At 46.2% G+C, this 17,379-nt stretch overlaps 4 protein-coding genes across 5 annotated transcripts; all 4 read left to right on the top strand.

Annotated features, from left to right (window-relative positions):
• Positions 1–343: 343 nt before the first annotated feature.
• Positions 344–1,801, top strand: LOC112893778. Its single transcript, XM_025961272.1, has 3 exons — positions 344–548; positions 684–762; positions 862–1,801. Exons 1-3 carry the CDS (start codon positions 543–545, stop codon positions 1,392–1,394), a joined length of 618 nt encoding a protein of 205 aa, XP_025817057.1. The 5' UTR covers positions 344–542; the 3' UTR covers positions 1,395–1,801.
• Positions 1,802–3,013: 1,212 nt separating this feature from the next.
• LOC112886357 lies at positions 3,014–6,084 on the top strand. The gene is made up of 4 exons (XM_025952279.1): positions 3,014–3,193; positions 3,292–3,394; positions 4,539–4,925; positions 5,684–6,084. The coding sequence occupies exons 1-4, from the start codon at positions 3,096–3,098 to the stop codon at positions 5,810–5,812; spliced, it is 717 nt and encodes a 238-aa protein (XP_025808064.1). The 5' UTR covers positions 3,014–3,095; the 3' UTR covers positions 5,813–6,084.
• A 2,448-nt stretch (positions 6,085–8,532) lies between these two features.
• LOC112900364 (pentatricopeptide repeat-containing protein At5g65560-like) lies at positions 8,533–12,166 on the top strand. Of its 2 annotated transcripts, none has more exons than XM_025969203.1 (2): positions 8,533–11,330; positions 11,716–12,166. In XM_025969203.1, the coding sequence occupies exon 1, from the start codon at positions 8,688–8,690 to the stop codon at positions 11,148–11,150; it is 2,463 nt and encodes an 820-aa protein (XP_025824988.1). In that variant the 5' UTR covers positions 8,533–8,687; the 3' UTR covers positions 11,151–11,330; positions 11,716–12,166. The 2 variants fall into 2 exon arrangements, with proteins under 2 accessions (XP_025824988.1, XP_025824980.1); XM_025969195.1 differs by having other exon boundaries at positions 11,713–12,166.
• Positions 12,167–13,526: 1,360 nt separating this feature from the next.
• On the top strand, positions 13,527–16,446 carry LOC112896165. Its single transcript, XM_025964112.1, has 4 exons — positions 13,527–13,714; positions 14,174–14,402; positions 14,504–14,587; positions 15,297–16,446. The coding sequence occupies exons 2-4, from the start codon at positions 14,225–14,227 to the stop codon at positions 16,049–16,051; spliced, it is 1,017 nt and encodes a 338-aa protein (XP_025819897.1). The 5' UTR covers positions 13,527–13,714; positions 14,174–14,224; the 3' UTR covers positions 16,052–16,446.
• The last annotated feature ends 933 nt before the right edge of the window (positions 16,447–17,379 follow it).

The following is a 17,379-nucleotide window of genomic DNA, read 5'->3' as shown; positions in this document are numbered from 1 at the left end:
AAACTCCGCTGTACTAATAGTAACCCGCATGTGGTTATAAGTAACTAGTGAACCTTCAGGGCATAAACAATTGTGCGCTCACGGCCTTCTGAAATGAACTTTGCAGGTACCTGAATTAGAACTTAGTGGGCCTATTTTCCCGTCATCAATAGAACTGTAGAAGTTAGTGAGTGGGCCGGGCCTTCTTAGTTTATGATGTTGTTGGGCCTCCAGTGACGAGCATAAAACCGCCAAAATTTCCAGATAACTACGAGACTCTTGGTCAAAGTCATACCAGTTAAATATCTCGACTTGTGAGGTTTATTAGTCCGTGATTACGCTTGCTTGCCTACCAAGTACCAAGTACATTAGAGTACCAACTAAACCAGGCCTTTTGTCACGCAAGTGGCAAGCACATCACATATAATCCTACCCTTCCTCCTGGCTGTCAGTACTTGAGATGAACCACACACTTCTCTTTCCTCTCTCAGCATCCACGCAGAGCAGCTTCCCTTATTCGAGCTAGCTCACAAAACACTGCAGCAATTCAACAAAGCACAACCATGAGGGTAAGTATCTAGCTTCTTCTTTCCAGCTTCGATCTGCTTCTTCTTGTTCTGCAAATTTCGTGTTCTCTTTGCTTGGGTTGAATTGTTTTTCATAACTTGTGAACTTGTTTGTTTGTACCTGTCGAATTCTTTCAGAAGGAGATCATAATCCGGATGCATGCGAAGTCCGACAAGTGCCAGGCCAAGGCCATGAAAGTGGCGGCGGCTGTCAGCGGTATGTGTCCGCGCTCTGTTCCTGTTTCCGATTGAGAATTCTGAAGCGGCTCGTTCCTGTCAGCAAAAAAGGATCATTAGTAATTCCCAATTCGAGCAGGGGTGGAGTCCGTGACGCTGGCCGGCGGCGACAAGAGCCTGCTGCTGGTGATCGGCACCGGCGTGGACTCGAACAAGCTGGTCAGGAAGCTCAAGAAGAAGGTGGGCCAGGCGGAGATCGTGGAGCTGCGGACGCACGACACGTTCGAGGCGGCGGCGCTCCCGCTCCCGGGGACCAAGCAGGAGGTGGCGGCGATGCGGTCGCCGTACAACGGCAGCCACCCCCAGTGGCAGTACAACAGCAGCTACGCCGCGGCGCCCGCCAGCCCCTACGCCTACCACTACTACCCGTCGCCGGTGGGCGCCGTCGCGGGGGGGTTCGGCCACGGCTACGGCTACGGCGGCTACGGGGCCAGGGTCAGCAGCTACTCGCTGGCGGCGGCGCAGAGCCACCCGGGCAACTACTCGCCGCTGGTGGAGAGGCACGACTACCAGTCCATGGACCACAACTCCTCCTCCAGCAGCAAGCGGAGGCAGAGCATGGCAGCGGTGCCCCGCCGTGGCGGCGGCAGCAACACCTGCACCATACTCTAGCATGCTGCATGCTCTATCGCGTACGAAGGTGATGCGGCCATGATCGACAGCGTTGCAGAGGAACTCCCAGCTACTTCTTGAATCTTGATGTCTGCTTCGCATGGAAACCATGTGTTTTACTCCTCCATGTGTGGATTTGCTGTCTGTGGTTTTCTTTGGGCTTGGATTAGGCATTTAGGCGTGGAAGGCTGTAAATTCCTGTAGATGGTTCTGTCGGATGGATTAAAGTTGAGTTAGTCGATCTGTTAAACATGTACCATGTATAATCTCAAAAAAAAAACATGATCTGTTAAACATGTACCATGTATAATCTCAAAAAAAAAACATGTACCATGTATGCATTTAGAAGGTAGCTGTAAAGTTTACCTGTATATGAACATGCCACGAAGATGTTTCTGTTAGTGTTACTATACATGTTACTGTCCTCACTACTTGTGCTGGTGTCTCTGAGCTTTACAACTTACTCCACCTAACTTGTCTGAACCTTGCTGCTAGCCTGCAACCACCTACCATCAATCATTCTGATTAAGAATTTGTCCAGAATTAGACACGCTGTGTTGTATAATCATGTAGAATCACAAGCAGCCACTCCACTGACGCTATTGACGTTTTTCTACTGTAGATTGTAACAATTGGCAGTTGTGAGACGTAGTACTAAATAATAAAGCCCATCCGAGCTATACTCCAGCTGACTAGGTTGGGATTGAGAAACCGACGAGTTCTCGAGAAACTGTATAGTAAAGCCTTTATATGAATCAGTCAGTGAAGTGGATCACCGAAGAATATCGAGCACTCACTCCACTGCATAAACTAACCAGTAACCGTCTGTCAACCACTTTTTAGCTAGTTAACAAAAATTAGCTGACGCTCCAAGTGACTGAATCGGGCTTCTCTAATTCTTTGGAGCTATCCGTTCTTAGCATTTCGGTTCCCATCCAAATCCAATTTTCCTTTCTCCGCGGAATTTTAAAGCCCTAAACTCAGTGCTGTGTTGTTCCTTTTAAAAAAGAAAGAAAGAAAGAAAGAAAGAAAGAAAGAAAGAAAGAACGAAACGCAGTGCTGTTCAATGAGTTTAGCCCGTGGCTGTCCATTGGCGAGCGAGGTCAAGTCACGGGCTTTTGTCGGTTGCTCCCGGGTCAACTCCCTCTGGATCTTACAACCTATGAGTACGATTCATGCCGGTTTCAGGAAGCAAGATTTTTCTGCTCGTGAGATCGACCAGCCAGAAATTTGGCGGCTCGTCGACAAACAAGAGCGCTGACGCATTCTGCATGCTGACATGCTCGTGTCGTGTCAGCTAATGGCACCAGTATTAGTGGAGCGCTAGTAGGGATCACCACGTGCGCGAATGAAATCTCCCCGAAGTAACCTCCGGTGCAAGCCTGACAGCATCGTTCGTCGAAGAGCCGAACCTGCAGGACGATGCATCGTTGAAAAGAATTTTATCCAAAAACAATACTACACCATTAAAAATTCGAGGAGTGCTATGTGGCGTGGCCCATCGTTTTCGGGCAGCGGGGACGACGACGAGCGGGCGGAGGCCCATGAGGTAAGAAGTGGGAAGGCCCAATATTGGAAGGGCCTTGCCCTCGACTCCTTGTAGCTGCTGCGGCCTGCCGCCTGCGGTGCTTCACTGACAAGCCTCTCTCCCCTTCCGCACTCGCTCCGATCGTCTCGTTACGGCGCCGGCGACCAGCGGCGATGCGGGTGGCATCCAGGGTGCTCGTCCTCGTCCGCGACGCCGCAGGATACGGCGCGGCGCTCGCAGATGCCCTCCACCCGCCGCCAGGGCTCACGAGGTTCCTCCTCCCGCCTAAACCCTAACCTGACCTGCCCCCAATCCCGCAGCGTCCGCCTGCTGGGCCCTTCAGCGGTTGATGCTTGATGTCTTTTGCAGGGAGGCCGCGCCCTTGGAGCTCCCCCTCGCAAAGTACGGGCTCGACGGCGAGAAGGCGTCCGTCGAGCTCCTGAGCTTCTCTGATTCCAGTGGCTCTCCACAGGTAATGGGCCCAAGAGGGTTTCTACCCGTCCTATCGGTTCGATTCGTGTGGTACTAGTTCAAACTTAGCTAAATGAACGGAATGCTTGTTGTTTCTGTTTTGGGTGAATGTGCTGAAGGTTACTAGACAAGCAACTGTTTTTCTTTAACAAAATGGGCATGATCCATCAAACTGGAAGATAGTGTTCTTCCAAGGAGTTTAAATTTTTTGGCAAAGGCGAGGACACTGGAAAATGAAAAATGTATGTGGAAAGCGTACACCTGCTGTCACCCTGTCACCGTTTGTTAAACTCCCTGAGAAATATAACATCTTGGAAGCTCCAGGGTTCAGACCTTTCCGTCGTTGGGGTTTGCTAGTAGTGAGTGTAGGCTGAGACTTTCCTTGGTGGAAAACAAATGTTCATTATCAACTTGTCATGACTGACGAACAGATGCTAGGTTGCGGGTGCCACGTCGTCCTTGTTTTTTGTGAACTTGCATCCTGATCTGATCTCAATGAATACTTTGTGAATGCCAACCTTGTTTTTGTTGCTGTGATCCTGTCTACCTCTTTACTTGCAATACTACGCCTGATGAATCAATACTGAATATGGTTTAGCAAGTATAACATAATTATGTTTTCATGGATTTCATTCTTAAATCTCAACCAACTTATCACATTTGGACAACATCAAAATGACATTGCATGGTAATGATTATGCACCTGGAGCCTGGAGGCAATCGATGACAATGGAAAAGGACACTTTCCTAGTGGGATTCACACCCTTTTTTTTTGTCTTGCTTGAATTTTATTAGATGAAATATGGAAATAAGCATGTTTTCGGAATTTTAACATGTGTAACATGCAATTGGTTTCATGTTGCTTCTGCTAACAATGTTTTATTCTTTGAATCTTTGTCGATATGGTCCTTTTGCAACTGATATTCAGCTGTCAGTTCCAGATTACACGACTGTAAGGGCTGTTGGCTGTCAAGCTGTTAGTCCACTATGGGAATGATTTGATAATGAAGATTTGACTATACTTTGCTATGACATGAAACGTCAATTGTGTTCCTGATTGTTGATATTGGATCTGCACTGTTTTTAACCCCTTTCTGCACTCCATAAGAAAATTGTTGTATTTAAGCTCTGTTGTTTATTGCCAGGTGTCTATTTTTGTTGTGCCAGATTATAAGCCCCCTCTTGCAGCGTGTGTTATGAATGAGGTCCTAGAACTGATTTCTGCTGAATCTACTTCCACTGAGCGAGTTCTAATTGTCCCATTCATCACAAGATCATCAAGCTATCATCATGGAACAGAACATGCAACCAAAGCATCGCCAGTACTTCATGGTGCTGAATTAGGGGCAACAACTGACTTTACTCACTTGTTGGTTGACGGGACTACTAAACCTCCTACATCCTTGCAAATCCGTAGTGAACCAATAGTATGTTTGCTAGAAATGGTACGAGTGTTGAAGATGCCTACAGTTCTTCTTGTCACTTCTGGTGGGCAGCAGCAAGGCAAAAGCTCTACAGTTTCTGATCTTGAGGTAATCTTGTCTACTCTGTTGATTCTGATTGAATTATTCTTTACTGGTATCTAGATCTCACGCCTTGGATAATTGTATGTCACTCTGTATTTCTGCCTTCCTTTGCTTCTGTTGTGCGCCCCCTTGTTTTAGTAGAAGCTCTGCAGACCACATAGTTACTGAAAATTGCCAGAATTGTTCTGATCAAATCGGAAACAATACCGAACAGGGGTGACGCTGTGTTCAGTTTGCCTGGTGCCAGTGCACCAGTGCACCAGTGCAAGGACAATTTTGCCACTAGCTAGGCCCAAATTCACCATCGATTGCTATAAATTTTTGTATGCTCCTTGGGTGCACCATGGTAAGTCTAGAGCTAGCTTTGCCCCTGCTACTGAAACAATAGTCACACTAATTAGTAATGTTAAAATGGGTTAATTAATCTTTTACCTTGGTACCTCCAAAGCCTTTAAGGATGCAACATAGAGAGAACCCTCTAAAGTTTTGTCATCTGTAGATAACATCTGCTTTTCCAGTTTTCTTCTGCCCAAATAGAAAGAAACACGTCATGTTTTCTGCTATGCTTTAAACTCCTGAACTATAATATTTTTATATGAAGCATTGTACACAGATGCCCATAGCAGTAGCCTATATGCTATGATTCTAAGAACATCCAGTGCAGTTCTGTGGAACTGTGAAAGAATGCATACTTCGTGCTTGTAAGTTGCAAATTGTGAAGCTTGTTAGCTCTTGGCTCATCCAATTTCTCTTCCTATTGTCAGATGTTGCAGTGTGTAGGACAGCACTTGGCCAGGCACACCAACCTGGAGTTCAGCAAAGAATCTGTTCTCGAGAGGGGGATTGAAAAATCACCAATCGTTCAGGAACCCTGGCGCGAGCTATATGGGTGACGAAATTCTCGCATGTGGGCGCCCTTTGATCTTAGCTTAGTCGGCTATACATGTTTGAGTTAGTGAATTGCGCGGTGTTTTCGAGCTGGAAACCATGGCAGATCTGGTCTCTGTCCAAGTCTTGTAATATGATGCGCAGGACAGCACTTGGCCATCAGCCGTCGAACTTAATAGAATTTGATGTCTATGCCTGCTTGGCAAATCAATTCATCAGCAAGAGATCTGATGTATAGAACTAGTAAACTCTTCGGCAGTTGAACACTGTCCGCCTGTCCGGTTTTACTTTCTCGACTGAATGTTCGTAGCTAAGCTTCGATTCTTTTGTTTCTGAGCGATAAGCGTCAACTTAAGTCTGACGTCCAGCCTTGTCGAGAGGATAGATTTTGCTGAAAGGTCTGTAGTGTGAATGAATTCATAAATAATAATTCAACGAAATTCGGACGGAACTTCCTAACGGCGCTGCCAGCGTTCCAGCGTTCGGACGTCCGTCGGGAACACATCGAAAACTCCATTAGGCCACCGCGACATCGAAAAATAACGGCCGTAACATAGCATTAGTCCACCGCAACATCGAAAAATAACGGCCGTAACATAGAAAATAAACGTTGTAATATAGAAAATCATCGTTTGCAACATAGCCATCCGTTGATGATGAGGAAAAAAACCTATCGCAACATCTGTTTTATGTTGCATGGAACATTCAAATCTCTCATCGAAGATGCAATCTCCAGATAAAAACTTGCAATATATATGTAAAACATATACAACATCACAACATTTAAATCTACTTTGCAACATCCATGTGAAATATGGTTCTGAAATATCTAAAACACTTAAGACATACGCTTGCAACATGCAGCAAACCTTCCTGCCAGCCCCAACCGGCGATCGCGCCGTCAAGCTCCTCCGCCTCGCCTTCTACCTCTGCGCGGACCTGTCCCGCCTGCAGTCCATCAGCCACGCCGTCGCCGTGGCCACCGCCGCCGCAGGCTGCGGCCACACGGAGCTCGCCACCGTCGACCTCACGTTGTGGCACTGTTCGCGTACACGGCTGTTTAGCCTATGGACACGTCGTGTAAACGTGGCTAGCCATGTGCGTTTAATTAGCCGTTTACCATATTTAATAACCGTTTAATCTATTTAAATGACCGTTTAGTCCGAATAAATAGAAACAGCAGGTAACCGACCGTTTAGGCTAACACTGCGCTGTGGATGGAAGTGAGGAGCGGCGGGTGCATGAAGTCCACACTACGCTCCACGGCCAGCGCCGCCGGCACCTCCCCGACGCGGCGGAGGTATGCGCCACCGCTCCTCCCGGCGCCACCCCGCCGCGCGCTCCCCGCCGGCGCAACTCCCACGGCGCGCGTCCCGCCGGAACCTCCCCGACGCGACGGAGGCCTCGTCTAGCAGAGCGTGGGGGAGGCACAATGAGGGCGGAGGTGCGTGATAGGGATTGCTGGCGGAGACGCTGGATTTGGAATCCTGGCGGGCGGCGTTGCTCGGCTCGGGTTGGGAGCAAGGATTACATTACCGGCGATACAGCATTTATCAGTGAGCTCCGGTAACGATAATCAGTTGAAAATCGGTGAAAAATCGCCAAAACCGATTGGTAAAGAGACCTAAATTCAAAAAAAAAATGAAATTCAACAATTTATCGTCGATAATCGATGCAAACTGAACGATTTATCGCTTCGCCTACTGAAAATATGTTTTGGCAGTAGAAAAAATAAAGGTTTGATAGCATTTAATTTTGTAGGTTATGTATTATATTATATTAGATAAATTACACATACATGCACAATTTGCCTAAGAAATAAACATATTTATATATTTTGCCCATAAAATTGCATAAAGCACATGAATTTGCACATATATACAAACCACGAAGTGCATATAAACAAACGAGTGTATAGTCCATACAAACTTCATAGTTCACAGAAATAAAAGAGTGCATAGTTCATACAAACCTCATAGTGCATAGAAACAAGAGTACATAGTCTATACAAGCCACATACAAACTTAGCGAGCACATAGTCCATACATGAAGGCATTCGGCATATCAATTTAATCATTCTTCGGTCTCTTCGATTATCGACGCCACGATCAGCTCCCTCGCTCCCAGCTGCAGCATCATCGACAATTGCCGCATATATATTGATTATCGGCCTTAATCGTACGAAAATCGGCCTTAATCGCACGAGTTAGTGGATGGTAACGGGTAGTTAGATAAAATATTTTTTTACTAAGCAAACAATTGTTGCTTTCAACATGTGACAACATTCTGGAATCAAGAGAAGGTCTAGTTTTTTTATAAAAATAAGTTCTCTACTTTTTATAAATTTTTGAATTTTTCATTGAAATCTAGCGAAATTCCAATCGGTTTACGTTCTCAGCTAGCATCGGTAACGATAAATTTCACCGATAATCGCGATTATCGAGCGGTTTTGTATTTCCTGGTTGGGAGGCTTCGAGAAAATAGAACGGATGGAGGAGAGAAGAACGAGAAGAACGAGTGGATAAGGTGGAACGGAAGCAGCGGTGGACATCACGATTTTTTTATTATAGCTGGGCCTACGAACCCTCCGACGCACTGGACGTCAGTTCCCTAGCATTACCGACTCCCCCAAACTCTCTCATGGGCCCTTTCCAGCCCATCGACTCAAATCTTCCTGGAGCTGGTTTGGGCGTCAAACCGCACACACAAGCGGCCAACACCTTCTCTCTCTCTCCAAAAAAAGAGAGGAAATGATCCCCAACAATGGCGACGGCGGCGTGCGGCGGCTCCGTCGGTAGTTGCTGACGTGCTATCAGACACCCGGCCGTCGCCGACACGGCACTTAGCTATCGGTCTCTGGCATTCCCCTAAACACCTCCCATGGCGTACCCTCCGGCCCCGCAGTCCCCCGCCGCGCTCATCGCGCATCTCGCCGCCGTGCTCTCCTCGCCGGACTGGCGCTTCCACCCCTCGCTCCCGCACCTCCCGGCCCTCCTCGCGCCGTCCCTGCCCCGCACGCTCGTCGTCCCGCTCCCACTCCGCCTCGCGGCCGCCGTCGCCCGCGCCGCCGCGCCGTCCCGCCACCTCCTCGACATCTCCCTCCCCGTCGTGCTCCGCCTCCACGCGCTCTCCCCGCCGCCGCTCCGCCCGCTCTTCGACCGCCCCTTCCGCTCCCTCCTCGCCCACTTCTCCCGCTTCGCGCTGACGCCGCTCATGCTCCGCCTCTTCGCGCACATGCACCGCCACGCCCCGCCTGCGCCGACGGGCGCCACCTACAATGCACTCATCCGGGCCCTCTGCCGCCGCGCCGACCTCCGCCGGGCCCAACGGTACCTCAGCCTCATGGTCCGCTCTGGCTGGCGCCCCGACGCGTTCACGTTCAACTCCCTGATCGTGGGGTACTGCCGCACACAGCAGGTTGAAGTGGCCCAAGACCTGTTCAACAAAATGCCGCTTAGAGGGTTCCGGCAAGATATGGTCTCTTATGCTGCACTGATTGAAGGACTATGTGAGACAGGGAGGATTGATCAGGCACTGGAGTTGTTCAGGGAGATGGAGCAGCCAGACATGCACACATATGTGGCCTTGGTGAAGGGGCTTTGTGATGCCGGAAGGGGGGAGGAGGGGCTCTGTATACTGCAGAAGATCAAGGAGCTGGGATGGAGGCCAAACACTCGTGCTTATACAGCACTGGTCGATTTATGGTGTAGGGAGAGGAAGGTTGACGAGGCTGAGAAAATGCTGGAGGAGATGTTTGACAAAGGATTGGCTCCTTCTGTTGTAACGTGCACTGCTGTTGTGAATGCCTACTGCAGGGAGGGGAGGATGAGTCGTGCGGTGAGGGTGTTTGAATCCATGAAGTTGAAAGGGTGCGAGCCAAACGTGTGGACATACAATGCATTAGTGCAAGGTTTCTGTAATGGGAGGAAAGTGTACAAAGCAATGGCTTTGTTGGACAAAATGAGAGCATGCGGAGTAGAGCCAGATGTTGTGACTTACAATTTGTTGATTCGAGGCCAATGCATTGATGGGCATATAGAGAGTGCTTTCAGATTACTCCGTTTGATGGAGGGAGATGGTTTATCTGCTGATAAGTACACTTGCAATGCATTGATTGCTGCTCTTTGTAAAGATGGTAAAACCAATGAAGCTTGCTCTCTTTTTGATGGCCTGGAGGGTAGAGGCATAAGACCTAATTCTGTGACGTTCAATACACTGATAGATGGGTTATGCAAGGCTGGTAAAGTCGATGTTGCACAAACATTTTTGGAAAAGATGATCTCAGCTGGTTGTGCACCAGATACCTATACATACAGTCCATTCATTGAAAATCTATGCAAGACCAAGGGATGGCAAGAAGGATTATATTTTATAGATGAGATGCTACAAAAGGATTTGAAGCCATCGACTGTCAACTATACAATTGTAATTGACAAGCTTTTCAAGGAGAGAAACTATGGATTAGCCACAAGAATGTGGGAGCAAATGGTATCACTGGGGTGCAGTCCTGATGTAGTCACTTATACTACGTCTGTGCGTGCATATTGCAATGAAGGCAGGCTTGATGAAGCAGAAAATGTTGTGATGGAAATGAACAAAAGTGGGGTCACTATTGATGCAATGGCATATAACACTTTGATGGATGGGTATGCAAGTATTGGGCAGACGGATCATGCAGTCACAATCTTGAACCACATGAAAAGTGTGGCTTCTATGCCAAACCATTTTACCTTTCTGATCTTGCTTAGACATCTTTTACAGATGAGGCTGGCTGAGCATGTGCCTTTGAAAGCAACTCGTGTTTGGAAGACCATAGAGCTTGCTGATGTCTTTGAATTGTTTGGGCGAATGAAGAAGAATGGTGTTCCTTCTAGTGCAAGAGCTTATTTGGCCATCCTGGAAGGGTTTTCTGAAGATAGAAGATTGGACGAGGTGACCTCGTTAGTTTCTCGTATGAAAGAAGATAATCTACCTCTGAATGAAGATATATACACTGCTCTTGTTAATTGCTTTTGCAAATTGAGGATGTATCCTGATGCTTGGGCGTTGCTTTGTTCCATGATTGGACATGGTTTTTTACCAAATCTGTTGTCTTACCAGAATCTGCTTTCTGGGCTTACTGCTGAAGGACAAGCCGATAGGGCTAAAGAAATATTCAGAGATTCCAGATGGAAAGACTACAATCCTGATGAAATTGTTTGGAAAGTTATAATTGATGGCTTGATAAGAAAGGGTCACTCAGATATGTGCCATGACATGATATCCATATTAGAACAGATGAACTGCAAACCACGTGATGAAACGTATGCAATGCTGACTGAGGAATTGTCTACCAGGGAATAGGTTGTCAACTAACACATTCATAGCTCACAGCAAAGTCTCTGTCAGTCATGCCTATGCAAACTGTTCATCAACTGGTGCTTATTCAATCACATGCTGTGTATGAGGCTATGCACGCCAGAATTGCATAGATCATGGATCATTGAACACACAGTCACACACTGCGTTCATGCCCTCAGATAGGTAACTAACTGATTCTTTCTGCCGTGACTTTTGTCTCATCAATGCTTGTAGTTGTAGTACCCTGTTGAAAGCTTTTGAACTAGATATTAGATATGAAATTCCTCTAATTCTACATACCTTCACTTTTATGTTGACTAAACGATCTGATGGTAATGGTCCAAGACTATGGAGAAATAGTCCAGTAATGATGCATGGATTCTGACATTTCTTAAAAAACAACACAACTCCTTGTACTCTTTTTGTATGTATGGTACAGATTTTTCGAGATGAAACATTGGTTTCAATAACCCTGACTGCATTAATTTGTGTTGAGTCTCAGTAGCAAAAAATGTATTTGTCTCCAAATTCATCAATCTGAAATGATGTTTTCTTGATTTTTTAGAAGTGTGCATCGTCGAAGTTCTGTAAAGTGGTGCTCCTTAGTGGCCTGAGAAGCTGGAGACATGGCACATCAGACTGCTGATGCATGGATGCCGACAGCTTTCAGGAGAGTCGGCATATGCTGGAGCCAAAAGCCCATACCACGTTTTCAGTTTCTTAAGAAACCCTTCTATGATAAGGGGAAAAAAGGATTAGCCAAGGATCACCTTGCCATAATCAACCCATTTTTGTGGGTTTGATTTATAGGTGGCAGGTATTTTTATCTGTGCAGCATAGAGCAGGTCCAAGAGACCAAGAAACACACACATTGTGGATGATCGTGCACATTGCATGTCCTCGGAAAAGAGAAACTGTAGCTGCACTTTTTTTTTACCACGGCTCTCAGTTTGTGTAAAGCAACTGCGTGCAAATATCTGACAGGAGAGCCAACCTCGGCATGTACATTTTTTTGGGGTGGGGTGGGGTGGGGTCGGGTGGGAGTGGGGGTGCTCATGTTCCAATCCCAAGAGCAATATAGTGTGATTTATCTGTAAAACTGAAAAAAAATAATTTGGTTCGAGAAATTGGGCCCAGAGATCCCGGCAACCCAGCTCAGCCGCTCATCGCCTGCCACGACCCCCTCACCGGCGGCGGTGCTCCAGTTCCGCTCCAGGGGTGACACGACAGCGATGCGTCTCCGAGGCCGCCGGGGCTCGAGTCGCCGTCGAGCAGAAGCAAACGGCGCCCCACACAAGGCCACAACCCACACGGTCGGGCACGGCTTGCGCTCGTCCGTAGCTCGCCTCCAACCGCCGCGGAGGCACAGCCAAGCAGGGCAGCAGGTGAGGTGAATGCCTCTGGCATGTGGCCCTCTGGTCCCCGTGCTCAAGCTGCTGGGGGCTGGGGCCTTGGTTGCGTCGGCATGATGGCTCCTGATCAGTTGTTGGGGCGCTTCTTTGTCTCCTTTCGTAAAGGATATGGGGAGCTTTATTCTTCATACTAGTACGAAAGATTACAGCCATGATGAATACAGGTAGGCTGAACCGACCCCGTACGAACCGGCTTTCCAAGCTCCGTACGTAAATACAGTCTACAGCAACAGCGCTGATGCGCGGCGAGTTTCCAACCATGATCCATGGGGTCCTGCTGCTACATACAAATGTACAATGTTTTACTTTAATTAAGTCGAACTAAACTTAGCTACTTTAATTAAGTCGAACTAAACTTTTCTACATTTTAGTCCACCTATTTGGATCATCTAACTTTATGTCTAAAGTTTAGCCCATGGATCCAAATAAAATCTAAATCGTACATTGGCTAATGCATAATCAATGTTGTTACTTGTATAGACTAGTGTAGAGGAGCCACTAAGGTACACACTTATAAAGTTATCGAGACCTGGTTGTAAAGATAAATCTTCTTCTCCCTTTATACTCGCGATGGTGCGAATGGATCGCGATGATACTAGGAACCTTAACCTGAGAAAATTCCTAAAATTTCATCTCAAAAACCTAAACCCCCAAATTCACAAGTTAAGACCGCGGGGATCAGTACCTTCAGGGTTTTCAACTTTTGATGCTGCCGTGTAGCGGCTGGTTTGTGCATGATGGCCAAAACGGCCACAACTCTACTCGGAAAGCTCTCCCGCGTACTGGTTCCATGCAGCCCGCGTGGTCGAGTAAAGTAAACAGGTTAGGCCAAATGCCTGGTTCAGGAAGTTGTCTTATCCCCACGTGCAAAGGTTTCGAGTTCTCTCTTTAATTTTTAACCACAGGCGGGCCTGTCATTAACTCCTTGATTAAACCGAGCAAAGAAAAAAGAAGAGGAGTACCCTACGCTTGCTCATCTGCTGCCTTCCGGCCCAGAACGGCCCCCGAGTGCGTTCCTTTTTCTTTCCTCCGATGCCTTTTCCTTTTCCTTTCTCCGCCGACACCACTCTCGGCCTGAGTCAGCGACGGCTGGGCGAGCGGCCACCCTTGGCCAGGTCTTCGTCGGGCGCTTCGCCGCCGCTGAGCATCACACAGGTACGCCTGCCTATTCCTTTCCCTTCCCTTCCCTTCGCTTCCTTCTGTGCGAAATCGAACACCCAAAACCCTAATGTATGCTATTTGTATTAGGATCTGACCAAGTGTTCTTTCTTGCGGGTAATCTGACGATGTATTTACCTGCTAAACTTCGATTTTTTTTTCAAAAATTATCGGGTGTACATGTGTACACCCGTGTCCTGTACTGGTTGTCTGGGTCCGCCCCTCTTAATACAGCGATTAGTAGTTTAAATCTGTTTTTAGCTTCCGCAGTTGTTCTTCCATGGAGAAATGAAGCTGCATTTTGCCTTTGCATTGTTTGATGCCACATGGTTTACTTCCTTTGTTCTTTTGTAATTTTTTTTCGATCCCTATAATGCGTATCTGTGTAAGTGAATCTATTTTTTTTTCACCAATATGAGGCTGCGGTGCTTAATATGTTGCATTGCATTTCTGCAGGTCTAGGTACTGTCTTTGTACGCTTGGCTGAAGAAATTGGTTGTTGTTAGAATGAAGAACAAGACAAGTAGGAGCTTACAGAAGTCTGGGAGGGGTAGCCATGTCCAAGGAGAAGGGCCAAACTGGGTTCTTGTTGCAGGGGGCGTTTTGCTCAGCACACTTTCAGTCAGGCTTGGGTGCAAACTAAAGCAGTTGTTTGATGGGAAGCAGCAAAATAATACTTCCAAAGGTCTTATGTCATCTCATGCCCCCATCTTCATTTATAATCTTGATCTTGTGTCCTTATTATTTGTATGCTCTCTGATTAGTGCTGATTGTGCAAAATTGCAGATAAAAGAAGGCCTGAAGCATGTGAGCTGCACTCGAACCTCCACCGGTTCAGTGACCAAACTGGCTGCTACTGCTATATTTCAGGTGCTTTATCTGTAACTTCCTACTTGCTCAGTTCTATTACCTGTTACTCGCTTCTTTGTGAACAAAATATTGTAGTTTATATGGCATTGAATTTAGTGCTAGAATACAAATCTGGCACGCATGAGGTTGAACCCGCACTATCGGCTATTTCCCGCTCCTTGGTAAATCTTTAATCTATGGGGCGTTGAATATTTTCAACCTGCATTAATTTTGGTGCTAGCATACAATTTAGAATGCAAGTTTTTTAAACCTGAGTTATTTGTTTTGCTTTGTATTGACTTGTAAACAAAGTACCCTTTGTTGTGGTCCTCTCTCTAGCCTTGAACTTATCAGATGGATTTTGTAGTTTGTTTCATTAATGGAATAGGGGACCCTTTAAAAAACATTTAGTGGGGCTGGATAATTATATTATAAATCTCCAGGGTTCGTGTGCATAAGAGTCATGCTTATCCACAAAATAATTGTCTGAAATAATGGCTATGGCATTCTATCAAATTTCCAATATTGGATATGAGTTTAGCATTTAGAGACACAATCGTAATTTCATTGTTTCAGGCTGTTGCTTTCACTATACTGATTGAACGGAATTAATAAATTCTTACAATCCGATCTTTGGGTTGGGTTTTACCCTAGTTCATTATTGTCTCTTTTGTTGTGGCATGAATGTTCTTGCCAAAACTTGTTATACTAATTGCTTTTACCATGTCAGGACATGGTGGAGTGGAAGTCAAGCAAGCACCTGCAAGTCCTGTACCCAAATCAGTTGAACCCTCACTTCCACTTGTGAAGATACATGTGCCAGAATCAAGCAAAGAGAACAGCGACGTTATGTGGATATCCTCGCCTGATCGGCTTGAAGCTCCTCGAAGACCATTTCAGTACTCTAACAGTTCTGGCTCTCCATGTGTTTCAGAATCAGGGTCTGACATCTATAGCAAAAGAGAGGTCATACAGAAGCTGAGACAGCACCTCAAGAAACGTGATGAGATGATCATGGAGATGCAAGCTCAGATTGCTGATCTTAAGAATTCTTTAAACATTCAGGTGATACAGTCCACCAATCTGCAATCTCAGCTGGATGCTGCCAATCGAGATCTGTTTGCATCTGAGCGAGAGATCCAGCATCTAAGGAAGATTATTGCAGATCATTGTGTTGCAGAGGCACTCTCTCATGAGAAACCTTTGCAAGCTGGACACTGGCAGTTAGATGAGACAAATGGTCATCCCAATGGCTATGCTGATGGTAGTGCTGATGATGCTGACCTGCATTGTATTGGCATTGAGAAGAGGAAGGGAGAGGTAGAGAGGGTGGATATGCTCAAGAAAGAGGTTTTTGAACTGAAGGAAGTTATTGAGGGAAAGGACTTTGTGCTTCAGAGCTACAAGGAACACAAGGTGGAACTCTGCTCAAAGATCAGGGATCTGCAGGAAAAGCTCTCAGCACAAGTGCCAAACATCTTATAGGACCTATGCATGATGCTTTTTAGAAGAATGAACCTACACATATTATTGCCATGTCCCATGAGTGGAAGGAAGGGTCCCGCTTCGACGAGGATTGCAGGAGAAGCTCATGGCAATCCTCACACATGCCAAACACCATGCTAGGGTCTTTGCAGAATGCTTCTCTTTTCCTTTGAGGGGAACTTTGCATAATGTTAGGCTTTGCTTTCATAAATCATAACATTAGGCTGGTTTGCTTTCTTCGTTTTTCAATATCTGGCCGTTAGTTTCTAAGAGATTACAAGGAGTTCTTTTTCTCATTTGCTAGGCCTAGGGTAACTCAACTGAACTTCACACTCAAATTACTGTACATGTTATCGTTTGTCAAGAGACAAAAATCTGTAGGGTTCCTCTGCCTCCATCGCAGTTGAGTTTTGAGTTGCTGTCCTTGGAGAGTTGGGAGTGTATGATCGATGATATTTCTACAGCGAGATCTGGTAGACCTATTTGTGGCATTGCCCTTGTCTGTGATTCCGTCAGATTAAAAAGAGAAGTCAATTGAAAAATCATTGATCATTGTTCACCTGATACTCTGATAGTTATTGGGGTGTGGGCAGTTGCAGAACATAATGCATGTGATTGGCTTTGGGTAACATGCAGTGTTCGCTTTATGCTACCTGGCACCACCTCATGCAGAACTTCTTGCATTACTTGCTTTAGCTAACGCAAATCTACGATCATACACATGAGAATACTAGAATGAGAAGTGCAGTTGGGCTTTAAGTTTGGTCAAATGGATGTCTCACATGGCTTGTTCGTGTGAGTGGTGGTCTCCTATTATGTCCCTATTGAAAACGAAGGGTTGGTTTGAGCCAAGCAACGAATGCATGTGCTGCATTTGGTCCAGACTTCTGGTGTTTGATTGGTTGATCCTAACAGAGTACATTATTTTTCAGGTGTGTATCTGTCACTAAATGTTACAAGGTCACGCTAAAAGATGTGTATTTAAACACGCAGCCATGTACATGACATTCTTAGGCTAGTTTTCTTTTCTCGAACGTGCAAGAGAGATGCGCATCAATATATTAAGAAGAAATTCTTAGGCCAGTTTTGGCAGGCGGGATACATAGAGTAACAAGACTCAAATGGGAATAGAAACAGTACTAGGAATTATTCTTCCCAGAAAGTCAAAAAGGCTAGTGCCACATGAGGCAAATCTAGCGACCTGAATCCGGCATTGTAGCCTTGTTTCAGTCCGTTTTAATATTGCGTGCATATATAGGCCCTGTTTAGTTTCCACCCCGTAAACATAAAAAAACCGTAAACGCAAAATTTTCAAAGGAATCTTGCTA

This window comes from Panicum hallii, chromosome 1 (assembly GCF_002211085.1).
Source record: "Panicum hallii strain FIL2 chromosome 1, PHallii_v3.1, whole genome shotgun sequence".
In the NCBI taxonomy this organism is placed as follows: domain Eukaryota; kingdom Viridiplantae; phylum Streptophyta; class Magnoliopsida; order Poales; family Poaceae; genus Panicum; species Panicum hallii.
This window is presented reverse-complemented; position numbering and strand designations above follow the sequence as displayed.

Excerpts from the sequence above, each read along its gene's own strand:
- LOC112886357 (XM_025952279.1), top strand. The coding sequence starts at position 3,096 with ATGCGGGTGGCATCCAGGGTGCTCGTCCTCGTCCGCGACGCCGCAGGA. Across the intron at positions 3,395-4,538 it reads ATTCCAGTGGCTCTCCACAG|GTGTCTATTTTTGTTGTGCC; the intron begins GTAATGGGCCCA and ends GTTTATTGCCAG. Across the intron at positions 4,926-5,683 it reads CTACAGTTTCTGATCTTGAG|ATGTTGCAGTGTGTAGGACA; the intron begins GTAATCTTGTCT and ends TCCTATTGTCAG.
- LOC112893778 (XM_025961272.1), top strand. Across the intron at positions 763-861 it reads AGTGGCGGCGGCTGTCAGCG|GGGTGGAGTCCGTGACGCTG; the intron begins GTATGTGTCCGC and ends CAATTCGAGCAG.
- LOC112900364 (XM_025969203.1), top strand. The coding sequence starts at position 8,688 with ATGGCGTACCCTCCGGCCCCGCAGTCCCCCGCCGCGCTCATCGCGCAT.
- LOC112896165 (XM_025964112.1), top strand. The coding sequence starts at position 14,225 with ATGAAGAACAAGACAAGTAGGAGCTTACAGAAGTCTGGGAGGGGTAGC. Across the intron at positions 14,403-14,503 it reads GCAAAATAATACTTCCAAAG|ATAAAAGAAGGCCTGAAGCA; the intron begins GTCTTATGTCAT and ends GCAAAATTGCAG. Across the intron at positions 14,588-15,296 it reads CTGCTACTGCTATATTTCAG|GACATGGTGGAGTGGAAGTC; the intron begins GTGCTTTATCTG and ends TTACCATGTCAG.